General features: G+C 40.6%; 1 protein-coding gene across 1 annotated transcript in view; it reads right to left on the bottom strand.

Annotated features, from left to right (window-relative positions):
- Positions 1 to 13,512, bottom strand: part of Pip4p2 (phosphatidylinositol-4,5-bisphosphate 4-phosphatase 2) — a 47,261-nt gene that overhangs the window by 13,278 nt on the left and 20,471 nt on the right. The window contains exons 3-4 of the mRNA NM_001024900.1: positions 9,345 to 9,451; positions 8,201 to 8,324 (exon numbers count right to left, since the gene is read on the bottom strand). Of these exons, the coding sequence (NP_001020071.1) occupies positions 8,201 to 8,324; positions 9,345 to 9,451 (231 nt within the window). The remainder of the gene's footprint in view (positions 1 to 8,200; positions 8,325 to 9,344; positions 9,452 to 13,512) is intronic.

Genomic DNA, 13,512 nt, shown 5'->3' with positions numbered 1-13,512 from the left:
TGTCACGGCAGGCCTCTTAGTCTCAAAGTGAGAAAGGAAACTTCATGTGCCCGCTCAGTCTTCTCAGAGAGATTAGCTTTCACCATCTGAGAACGTCAATCAAACCCACATTGTTTTCAGGTTACAACCAAACTTCCTCTCACTGCTTTCTCTGTGAGATATACTGGTTGATTTCAGTTATTCTTATCTGCAAAAGATTCTTGATTTAATATTCCAAACAGAGATCTATGCCGATTGACACAGAAACTGGAACAGAGCAGGAAATGAACTGAAGTGTACTTTCCTATCTTCATAGCAGAGATAGATGGGTGAGTTCATTGGAGATGTTACTTATAAACAGCTTTGCATAACTGAATGTAACAATTCAAACAATAATAGTGCCTGAAGGAGACAATTCCACAGCCCTTAGGTCAAGGGTAACCCAAGTCTTAAGGTTGACACACTGCAGAATGTGAATTTTAGGGGACCAGTCAAAGGTCAACATTATCTCAACACTATTATTTTATAGTGAACATTCTAGCACAGGTTAATCTCGGCAAGTTCATTGAAAACAAACACAAGAACTGATAGTGAAAGAGGTAAATTACACGGCCATCAAACTGACACGAATGGTGCTGGTGTCACCTCCAGGTCTCTCTGCAGCAGAATCAAAAAGGAAAAGATTCTATGGCTGTAACTGATTTTGTAGGTTATTTAATTGAATGAAATATATTTCTGCCAAGAATTTGATTTTCTACAATCTCCCTATCTAAAATGTTGTGCCTGATACTCTTAAAATGTTACTGTTCAATGTTTAAGTCCTGGCAGAAAAAAAAAATTCTTTTTTTTTCTGGCATGTTGATCATTTCAGGTAGTCCCTACCCAAGGTATGACACCTGCAAGAGACTCTGAATCCAAACACAGCATGTCCACCTCCTTTATGAAGACTCAACCCCTCTCTGACCTGCTTCCTCCCTGCTGAAGGGAGCATCTTTCTGGTGCCTCGTGTGTGTGCGGTTCCGTGGTGAGATGGTATGAAGCAGAGTCTGGTGTGCATCCCAACCATCCCTGCTCTCATACACATGCTGCCCTGCATGGCTGGCACACATCCGTGAGCTAGAAGAACACAACATGGGACCAGAAGAAAGGTGTACTACTGGGCTCCTTGAAGCTCCTTGTCTGCAGTTCTCATCTCAGCCTTTTGGATGCTCTCTTCATTAATTAAAAACAGAAATGAATGGTAACTAGACCAGGATCAGCAATGTTGGCCTTATGTGTCCCCCTTACTCACAAGCATATCCTCAGTCCCTCAAGTTCCATATCGCTGAGCTCCCATGCTGGAATGCACAACTACATCTTCAGAGAAGCTGTAGATTGGCACCTACGCCCGTATGGCTGCAATCTTACGATCACCCTCATCTGTGTGGCTCTGGCTATCTTTGTATAATGTTAAGACTCAGAATTGCCAATGGTGGTTGGAAAAAGGCGTGTGGTAGACATTGGCTCCAAGTTTGATATGTGTTTTCAGAAGAGGAATGAGCGTATCTATCACAGACACATCTATGTTCCTGTAGGCATTTCTCCTGACAAAACTGGTAACTCCCTTTTTGTGAACTCTGTGCTTTTCAGGTGAATTCTGATTCGGATGTAACCGTAGACCTTCCGTTCCCCTTCCCTTGTCTCTGTCTCTGCCCTGACTCATCTATAAAGAGATGTTATCCATTCTCATTTCTGCTGTATAGGGGAATCTGCATCCATTTGGTAGTGTTTCTTCCCCATGATTCCAGTGGGTAAGCTGGTGGGGAAACCAGCCCTTTGTCTTCCAGGCTCCAGGAGCAAGGAGAGAGTAAAGAAAGGTTATTGGTCTTTTGTGGCCAATCTAGTTAAATGACCAGGTTCTTGTCTTAAAAAAAGAAAAGCTCACTTCTGTCAAAAAAACTAAAAGGAACTTCTCTAAAACTAAATCATGTTAGCCATCTTGAAGTATCATATTTATTTCTAACCCATTCTACTAAACAGATAAACTCAGGGGCCCCATGATACATTTTCAACTAAAAAAGCCCATAAATAAGGCTTTATTGCATAAAATCAATCATTTATTATCACCCCACTAAATAACAGACAATGAGAAACACCTGGAAATACGTTACATCGAAACTGTCATTTCCCTCTGCTATGGCACTTACTCTGTATTCGAGTGAAGAAAATCTTTCCTGATTGACAGTACAGCTTGGTGCATTTCAGGGGAAAGTTTGAACCATGACAGGATAAACAGCTCACCATCCTCATCTTTAATCAACAAAAGAATGACTCAGCACATTTGCTGGATTATGCCTCTGGACCGTGAACTGTTGTGACTCAGCACAACAGCGAGCTATGCCTCAGAACCACTAACTGTGATTCGACACATTGGTGAGTTAGGCCTCTGAGCCAATAACTGTGACTCAGCACATTTGGTGACTTGTGCCTCTGACCCATTATCTGTGACTCAGCACATCTGGTTTGCTGGGGAGTTTTATAAAAGAACACTAACCTCAGTCAGGATGAATATGCCTTTTATCAGCAAGTGCATACCTGTCCCCAGGAGACTCAGTGTTAACCTCTGTTGCAGGTTAAGAAATGTCTTTATATTCCTGATGGACTGGCTTAAGCCTGCATATTCACTTTATTTCTTCTAGCAAATTGTTTTTTTGTTTTTCATTGTTGTTATTATGCTTTTGTTTAAAATGTCATAAGTATCTTCTAAGAACCACAGGATTTCTTTTTCTTTTGTCTCTAAAAAAACTCAACTACAGTTCAGCCTAGTTTTTCATCCTACAGAATTAAATGCCTGCATACTTTTATTTATGAACATGACTTCACTTTCTTTTCTGAGGAATTTTTTAGTCTCTTGATTTTTTTTTTCTCCACTCCGGTCAAAGAATGGGTAGAAAAGAATCAATATCATTCACATTTAGCACAATAATGATAAGGTCACAAGTGAGATGAGCTTTGTAGCCAGCATTCACTTAGGAACACTGGGCGAATCCTTAGTCCCCCACCCCCGGATATGCTGGGGATAGAGCCCAAGCCCTTCTAACTGTCTGACCTGCTTTGAAAGCCCAGCAAAGGAGAGAAACAGCTATCACTAAGCTCCCAGACCCACTGGGCTTCTCTCCTTAACCTGAAACCATCAAAATCTATTCCCATCCTTTTAATACTATGTTCTCACTCGTGACTAAAAATAACTTCCCAGAGATTTTGAAATCATCTTTACATTCTGTATTTTTAAACCAAACATCTCTTCTGGATAAAGATTTTGAGTTTTTAATTATTATAACTGTGTGAGTAACATAGGCTAACACGATCATCTGACTCAGTCTCCTGGCCTAAGTGTTAAGTAAAAGATTTGACTATAAATGTGAGTCCGTGGCTTACATATAACAAAATACCAAAATAAATAAGTAATGTTTTATGATTATAAAACTATCCCCCTTACACATCTATTTAAACTCTCAATTTGGATCATTTCTCTAGAATTCACTATTAGATGATTCTCTTGGTACTAAAGAAAGGGCGTGAAACCGGAAAAGAATAAGGAATTGGGAGGGGGCTTACTGGGGCAGGGGTGGGCGCGAGTAACTGGGAAGTGGGAAAATATTACAGAAAGAACCACAAAAACACACTTTGTTCAAAATGCTATAATGGTATCTAACATATTACATCGCAAATTAAATATATATGTTGAACATTTTCTTAAACATTTTCCTTACTCTTTCCCATATTATTAACACTATCATTCATTTTTCTTTCTCTCAAATTATTAATACTTTTTCTAACCATCATATCAAAAGCTGAACATCTGTTTACCCCATGGACTTCGAGGGCATATATCCAGATACCTAAGTGTAAACACCTCCTTTTTAATTAGCAATTTTTACATTTCTTCTTCTTCGTGTGTGTGTGTGTGTATATGTGTGTGTGTGTGTGTACACTCACATTGTAGAGGTCAAAGGATGATGTGGGAATCACTTCTTTCCTTCTACTATGTAGCTTCCTAGGTTTGAGCTAGGTTTATCGGGGTTGGCAGGGGTGCCTTTACCCGCTCAGCCATCTTGCCAACCTTACGTAAAGCAATTGTACAGTTTTGTACTCCTAGGATAATGCCATGTCTTTCAGGTGAGGTGGGTCTCTGCATTAAAGCAGTGTACTCCCGTGCTCTATTCTGAACACACTTCGCAGGGTTCTAGTCCTCCCCGTACTGTCAGGTTAGAAAACTACGAAGGTAGAGGTTGCTTGCCACCATTTCCTTGGGATCTGCTCAGTACCTGGTGCGCACACCATATTTTTTTTACCAAATTACATTAGCTTTTGCACAGTAAATCTAAAGATAATCATGGAAAGATCAGGAATATAAAATATGGAGAATGCATGATCGTCACAGAAGGAGATCCCTGAGTGAGTTGATAAGAGATCTGTTCTGAAGAATTCTAAACGATATCACAATTCAAAAGGCAGTTTCCTCATGTGAGAGGAAGAGCAACAAATGTGTTTAATATGCAGGTAGCCAAGTCAATGTACTTTATGTCTGCTGACATCTATAAAGTATGCTGATCTATACTAAGTCAATATGAAGAAATTGTAAACAAATCTGTGACTTATTCCAAGTATATTCTCTAATTTATGTAAGCGCTGTTCTAATCAATAAAATATAATGTAAAAGAAGGGATTTATACTTCATCCTAGATCAGACAAATCTGAGTGATTCTTATGAAATGCACATAATTGAATGAGGGAATAAATTTCCATCTCCTTCTCCAAGTACAACTAAAGTAACAGTCAATGACTTTAAAGATGAAGGATACATCCAGGTGGCGGTGGTGGTGCTCACCTTTAATCCCAGCACTAGGTGGGGGAGAGACAGGAAGATCTCTGAGTTCTCAGCCAGACTTACAGAGAGAGTCCCAGGGCAGCCTGGACTATACAAGGAAACTCTCTCTGGACTAACAGGGGAAAAAAACCAACCAAGCAACAACAAACCCAGAGGGCAAATGGCTTCTAAATTGTATTCAGCAGAAATCAAAGACTTAGCAAGTGATTTGGTGAACCAGATGCTAAAACACAACTCTTTACAGAGACACATGCCAGAAAAAGCAGGCAGGTTCCCACTGAGGAAAGTTCTAGCAGGTCAGGTATTTGAACCTACTATGTACTTTCAAACAGGGTGTTAGAGACTGTGCTAAAAACAAGGAGTATCAGACTTCCATGCCAACTGGGGCAAGAGTCACGGTAACCAAAATGCAGAAACAACTCATAAACTTGCTGACAGACCAAGAAATGGTGGCATACACATGAAAAGAAATGGTTCTGTCTTTAAATGGAAGGCAAACATACCACTTTATGACAATATAAGTGAACACGAAGAATATCATATTAGGGGTCTGGAGAGATGGCTCAGAGGTTAAGAGCACTGTCTGCTCTTCCAGAGGTCCTGAGTTCAATTGCCAGCAACCACATGGTGGCTCACAACCATCTATAATCAGGTCTGGTGCCCTCTTCTGGCCTGGAGGCACACATGCAGGCAGAAAGCTGTATGATGTATACATAGTAAAGAAATAAATGTTAAAAAAAAAAAGAATATCATATTAAATGAAACAAGTCAGACATGGAAAGGTTAACACTGTGTGATCACCTCTGTATCCAGAACTGAAAACAGTGAAACCCACAGAAACAGAAAGGACAGAATCATTCCAGAGGCTCAAGAAGAATTAGGAGTGATCTACATGCAACTATAGCTTGCGACATTGTCTTATCCTCTTGAAATGACAAAGAAAGAAGACGGTGAGTGTCTAACTGTTGTTGTATTATACTAAAAATGATCTAAATGTTAACGAGTCTGACTTTGAGCCTCCTAGATCCATGTATGATTTCTGGTTGCCAGCTACATCGCAAGGTTGAAAATCAAACATTATGGTATTCCTTGTAAAATCTCACTGAACAGCCAGAAGCGCTCCTCATGCAACACATGCAAGAGAAGAGTGATTTACTCTGATAAGGAGTTGAGCTAACAAGCCTGTGACCTTACAGTTTCCTGTGACCTTAGGAAAGCCGAGGGAGCAGTCTAAAAACAAAGAGGTTAAAGTCTGCAGCCTAAGCAGGAGTGAGTACGTCACTCCATCGTTGCCTGGAATGCTGTATCCCACTTTCAATTTTCCCAGGGGATCAGAGAATCTTTCCCCAGGGAACCTGCTACTTCAGCGGATCTGCATGCCATGTATTCATGAATGACAAATTTTCAAAGAAAAGGAGAAAATGGAGAAATCATCTAGCCTCTGTCTACACATAGAGTCCAGTAAAGGAACTTACATAAACATTTGAATAAAATTTCTACTATGAACGAAACACATAGAGAAATCAGGACAAAGCAGAGAAAAAGCACTGAGAAAAGTATCACCCTCTAAAAAGTTATTTCTAAATGATACCAGGGGGAAGAGATTATAAACAAAAGGAAACAGAATTTGAAAGGCTCTTGGGTACTGAGGCTTAAGTTAGATGATTTGAAATAAACCCAGAAGCCCACAGAAAATGGGCTTTCCCTGGAACTTGTCTTCATGAAATTTCAAATCAATGAGGAAAATGAAAGAGAAGGAAAACACAAGGAGAAATATAGAAGAATGGGTCAGATAGGAAGGCCCTAGAATTAGAACAGTCAGTCTCCTTATCTGGGGGTAGAAAATCTGCAACTTTCCAAAAGGAATAACTGAAAACCTCGAATTCATTAGCTAAATTGTTAGGCAAATTTGATGTTAGATTAAAAACTACCGACAGAATAAAGGGTACTTCCTGTCCCTTCACAGAAGGACAAAGTCGGCAGCCATGAAGATAGCACTTGATGTAAATCTGCAGACTGAAACACACTTTCCAGGATGGAGGTGAAGGAGGTTCCAAGGTGACAGCTACAGAGCAAAGAGCTAAAATAAAAGATTTTAGACACATCTACTAGATATCTCTATACATCTAAAACATGATGTAAAGAACTAATAATCTGCACACAGAAAACAGAAAGGCACATATTTACAGTTCCAACAAAACACTGGAGGTCATGTGACAAAACTGGGCTAGGTCTCATGGCTCAGCTGTGAGGAAGACTGCTCTAATCAGAAAAAGCTGCAAATCCTAAGGAACATGGTAAGTCCACTGGGAATAAGGGAAGGAAAGGAAGGTGAGGAGAGGAGGAAGGCGGTGTGAGTGCAAACGCTCACGTCGGGTGACTACTCGGAAAAGAACAGCTAGGCCGTAAAAAACCGATGTCAGTCAAGTAGCTGGAAGAACTGAAGGCATCTGAGGGACATGGGCTGGTAATCAGGTAGATGAGGAGGCCCCAAGCCCAATTAGATATTTAGGACGTGTGTATACAAACTGCTTTAATACAATACACACTTGCACGGAAAAAGTCCATTCATCCCATGGCGGCGTTCATGGACTTCCTTGCCAAGACTCTAGAAAGTATCTAATACTAAGAACCTAAAATAACTCTTTTCTCCTATGTCTTGAAGAGAAAAAAAAATTTTTTTTCACCCTCCCTGTCCTGGAACTCACACCGTAGACCAGGCTGGCCTCAAACTCAGAGATCTGCCTGCCCCTTGTCCCTACACCACAATGCTGAGGAAATCCTCTCTCACATTCCTGATGGGGTGAGTCGTGAAATTAATTCTTTAAAGTTCAACTGTGAGTTAAAGTTGGCAGTACTAAAACAACTTCAATAGAATTGCTCACATCAAAATACTCCTCTTTTAGGTTCTGCCCAATGGTTTTTCTAATCACGGGTATCAGAATTAATTTTCTTTTCTCCAAGTAAAAATTTTAAAGTCAGAACATTTTCAATAAATCATGTAAGAATTCTTCTTGAATTCTTGTATTTTCTAGAAGCCGTAAAGCTGGGTTAAACACACGCACTTTGCCACTCAGTACAGCGAGAAATGTGGTAAGATTTATTTGCTCACAAATATACCCAGCCCCCCCCCCCCATCGAGCTAAAGCTGGAGGCATCTTCGTCTAATTCACAAAGGATGTTATATACCCGGCCAAACGCTGGACTCGGCAAGCTTCATCAATAAGTCTCTACTTTAACTTTGTGATCAATGCACACTTGGATAAAACTATACGATTATAAACAGTCCTCAGATCTACGAGAGGATGACCCAGATGACTAGTGTCCTATGACCAACGTACAGCTACTTACCAGGAACGTGTTCCCGCAGTGCCCGCACACTACCCTTGTACCTTCCGGCTGGACTGGCAGCGCAGGTTGAGCCGGTTGCTCTTCAGAAATGAGCATTATGGGGCCAAGGTTGATTATGCGTCGACTGTGAAAAGAAAAAGCAAACAAATCCATTGACCCAAACGCAGACCGAAGGCAAACCCAGAACAAATCAACCGCATCAAGTTTCAAATAATAATCTTTCAAAAGTAAAGCAAATATATACGTGGAAATATATCTATAAAGCATGTGTGTGTGTGTTTGTGTGTGTGTGTGTGTGTGTGTGTGTGTGTGTGTGTGTGTGTGTGTATTACATTTCAAGTAAAAGCTAGTTCTAGTCAATGTCCTTGGGAATCACTTAGCAGCCATTTCTAAATCTGTATAACTTCAAATCAGAGAAGAGTTCTAATCTACACAGACAACTTAAATTTGATAGAGAACGAACGAAAAAGTGTTTTTTTCTACATGAATAAATGGGTCATGAAAGTAGTAAGTACTGAGCTAAACCAAATGTCTCTGGAAAGCCCAGTATTGTTTGATAGTTATTCACTCAGATAAGGAAAGAAAGGAACGTGGGGTCCATGCTTTCTTTTTCCTCTCCAGTCCGATGATGCACTTGATGGTCAAAAGGCCAGAGCAGTTCCAGGAAGGAAGAAACAGTGAAGGTGTGTATGTACTCACATGTGAGGACATGCGTCGTCACATTTGGAATAGGCAAACAACATCATTATACATCATTACACGTGTTATACGGACACTCATGTAGCATACAAGGAGATACATGATAAAAAATTGCTTCCTAGGTTACAATTAATTATATCCAAGGCAAACTAACTAGTTATTTTTAATAAGTCCAGTGAGTCAATGATTTATTATAGTCCATTAAATGCCCACATATGAAAAGGAACATATATCCACTGTGGGTTCAAAAAGATGATATCCTACAAATAATTCTAACTGCCAAGTTCTAAGTCTATCATCTCTTTAACAACAATAACAAGAAAAATCTATGCTTCGTAATAACTGAGGACAAAGACTGGAACAAAGCCTAGCACATAAAAAGCCTTAATAAATACTTCTTGAAAGCATGAATGAATGAATGAATGAATGAATCTTTGTCTCTTACCAGTTGGGTCTAGGACATCCTATTCGCCGAGATGTGTCCTTACAAATGAGGAGACAATTACAAGGGCATCTAACATATTTCTTCCCTGTCGGGGGGGTTTTGATTGGCTAGATAACGGAAGAAGAAAACACAAACACAGAGAGATCAACCAAAACACAAATCGCCACAAATTGTTTGTGTTCAAGGAGGAAACGATTACTTGAAATTGGAAGCCCTCCCCCACCCCCAACACGCTACCAAAATACACTGTAAGAAAGAGTGCACTGCACATGGCTTCACATGGCAAAGACGTTGGTTGGTGAGGACTCCGTGGGGATGTGTAGGTGTGGATGTGAAGGTAAGAACACATTTCAAAGTAAGTTCACACTGGTCTTTTCATAACGTAGGAACAGGTAGCACACGCTGGCTGCTTTCTCCTTGGAGTTCGCAAGGTAAGATCACATACCTGCCCTCTGAGGTAGAACCATAAATAGAACCCATGCTCAACAAAAGCAACGACAGAGGAAACGGGGCTCATTCCTTTTCTCAAACTGCTCAGAAGTGATTAACTTTATATCACTATCGAACTTCAAAACTTGTGGTTGCTCCAAGCACTACTAGCATTTATTTATTTATTTTTTATTTAAACTGAGACTACATAGCCTAGAAGAAAACACTCCTTGCTATGTTAGAACTTAAGCTTGATAACCTGAGCAGTCACAACCGAAAAGTACAGTTGTTTTCTGTGGCGCTCCTATCGAAGCCCACGAGAAAACAGGAAACAGACATCTCAGCCTGAGAGACAGTCTACAAAACGTCTTGCCTGTACTGATCAGAACACAAAAGCAATAGAAAGACAAAAGAGACAAAAATTTCAGATAAAAGAGCGTTAAAGTAATCTAGTATCCCAGTGCAATCCATGGCTCCGGTTTAATTGCTGAGGTAGAACTTTTGCCTTCCTCAGACCCAAGTACGACAGTTTGGAAAATGTGAACCAGGTCACTAGGTAAGAATGCAGGGGCCGGGGAGATGGCACAGTGGTTGCTAGTCGACGGGGTGGTGGTGGTAGGTTTAATTCCCAGGCTCACAACCATCTGCAAATTCAGTTCCACAGGATCTGACTCCCTCTTCTGGTCTCCATGGGTACTGTACACATAGAGTACACAGACATCCACGAAAGCAAAGTTCTCATACACTTAAAAAAGGGAAGAGAGAAAGATACAAAGGGGGGGTGGGGGGGGAGAAAGGCAAATAAAATTTAAAAAAAAGAGTACGGAGTAGTTTGATGCAGCATTAACTTCTGCATTTGATAAAGTTAGAAAGAAAAGCTTCTATAGCATAAATGTTAACGTTTGTGGAATAAGGATTGGGGAATGTTTCCTACTTATCTTTGCATCTTGGTGATGTAAAGAAAGAAGCTTGTGATCGGTAGAAAACATCCACAGCATGTTGAATTTCTATCTTTTTCGTGGCTAGCCAAGCACTACGCACTATGAGACTCCCTGAAGAAGTCAGGCACCAGCAGCAAGCTGCAGCTCCCAGCCACGAGATCTGCAGGGGAAATGACCCTCACTACAGAGTGACTACTGGTAACCTGGGGTGCTCGGCAGGCTAAATGTATATTATGCTCACCGTGCTAAACGCATCCCGCGTTCTTACGGGTATATTGTTACATAAGACCACAAAAATCAAAAAGTGTCCACACATACTATTATTTTAGTAGCCCTTATCTTAAAAGAAAAAGAATTCCAAATATTTTAAGTAAATAACTGTCATAGAAATATATAAAGGTTAGTAAAAAAAAATCAATCATTTAATAAGATATATTGCAGGTTACTAAACCTGAATGTTTAAAATTCACAAAAATCAAGAATATATAGCTATAGAATATAAAACATTAAGAAAAACAGAATTTGGCCATATATATATGTGTGTGTGTATGTATGTATGTTATTTATTTATGTTATTCAGAATTTGCCATGAAATAAACATGTGCTTGACAATGAATAAGATTTTCACACATTTCTTTTTAATTTTCTCACTTCCAGACATCCATTCTTAGAGCACAAGGCAAGTTAGATTTTGAGCCTGGTTCTCAGTGCCAACCTCTGTCATAATCGTGAGCACGAGAGACGGGGAAGAGAAATGCCTTGAGCATGCTGTTGTTTGTTTGTTTGTTTGTTTTGTTTTGAGGTTTCTTTATTTATTTTATCTTATGTACATGGCTCTTTTGCCTACAAGTGTGTCTGTGCACCACATCCATGCAGAGCCACTGGCCAGAAGAGGGCAGTGATTCCAATAGAACTAGAGTTAATACCCTGTTGTTAACCGCCAAACGGATCCTTGGAGCTGAACCCAGGTCCTCTGCAAGAGCAACAAGTGCTCTCCACCTCTGAGCCATTTCTCCAGCCCAAGCATACATTCTAAAATTACTATTTGGCAAAACTAAGTGTGGTGGAGCACGCCTTTAATTCCAGCACTCATAAAGAGGAGGCAGGTAGATCTCTGCGTTCCGGGCCATCCTGGTCTATACAGTGAGCTCCAGGATAGCCAGAACTACACAATGAGATCCTGTCTCAAATAACAATAAACATTGCTTTGCCAATAACTATGCTGGCTGCTCTATTCCTGTTTCTACAAAAGTTGGTATCATTTTCATATGACGAAATCACAGTTTAAGATATGAAGCCTCAGAGATATAGTCACTGAGCAGAAAACTGGCACTCAGGCTCCCGTCTGTCAGCCTCTGAATCTCTGGCTAACAATCAGCTACAGGCCATTTAATCTGACAGACATAGCCAGTCCCTATCAGAGTGGCTACCACAGAGAACCGAGGCTCTGAGGCCAGATTTCAGAAAGGATCACAGTAGTAGGCTGAGACACTGGGTGGAGGAAATCTCACGATTGGACCTGAGCCTATTTCACTCATTAGCTCTGACATTTTCAACCTAGGATTCTCTGAAGCCATTCCCTGTGCCTCACAGCCCTTCACTTGAAAGGGTAAGATCAAATCACATGTGAGACATTATCCAGTCACACGGCAGGGCACTCCTCAGAGCGTTCTGTTCACCTTTCCCCCTTTGTAAGGTTAGATCTAGAAAGCAAGTCAATCTGATTACACGCTAGCGTCTTCACAATTATTTACATTTCCTTACTTGGTCAGAGGAGATCAAGAAAAGAACCAATATAATTTCCTTTAGGCACCAATGTAGCAAACTGCCCTAGTCAAATTGCTAACTGACTGACATTGACTGCTAAATCTTCAGAAACTAAGGTTTTACCATGAATGACCTGTTTCTGTCCTGTTTTTAAGAAAGAAAGAAAGAAAGAGAGAGAGAGAGAGAGAGAGAGAGAGAGAGAGACAGAGACAGAGACAGAGACAGAGACAGACAGAGAGAGAGAGAGAGAGACAGAGAGAGGGAGGGAGGGAGGGAGGAAGGAAGGAAGGAAGGAAGGAAGGAAGGAAGGAAGGAAGGAAGGAAGACAGACAAGATAAGACGTTAAAACTTTTCCTAAGCTAGGCATAAAGATACACTCTTGCAACCCCAGTCCCGCAGGGACTGAGGCAGGAGGACCATGAGCTCCACAGCAGCATGGGCTATGTAGGAAGATGAGATGAGGAGCCTAAAGGGACTGGGAAGATGGCTCCATGGGTAAAATGACTTGTTGTACAAACATAAGAACCTGAGTTCAAATCCCCAACATCTCCACACAAGGAAAAGCATGACTGTACACACCTGTAACCCTGCATTGTAGGGAGATAGAGGCAGAGAGAAACTCTAGACAGTCAGCCTAGGTCAAAGCTCAATGTGCTTCAGGGAGAGATACTGTCTTAAAGGAGCAAGGCCAAGAGTGGTGGAAAAAAAATCACCCTCTGGCCTACACACACACATACACACACACACACACACACACACACACACACACAATTGTTGTGTATATAGATAGATTCAGCAGAATGAGAAAACATATTATTAAATCCAATGAAAGATTCAAAGCTTTGGCTTTTAAAATTAGTACTTTTGCCTTACTACTTTTATTTGCTTGCCAAGTTTACAAAGAGCACAATAGAAGAGATCCTAATTAAATTCACTAGCCACTGACCAACTTACACACTAGCTAGCTTTGTTGTTATGACTTTTGTCGTGATAAAGTTCTCTAAGTGGTAGGCAATTTATGAATTAGAGTT

This window comes from Rattus norvegicus, chromosome 5, assembly GCF_021556685.1.
Source record: "Rattus norvegicus strain SHRSP/BbbUtx chromosome 5, alternate assembly SHRSP_T2T, whole genome shotgun sequence".
NCBI classification, from domain to species: domain Eukaryota; kingdom Metazoa; phylum Chordata; class Mammalia; order Rodentia; family Muridae; genus Rattus; species Rattus norvegicus.
Note: the sequence above shows the minus strand (reverse complement) of the source record. Positions and strands in the feature narration are given on the sequence as shown.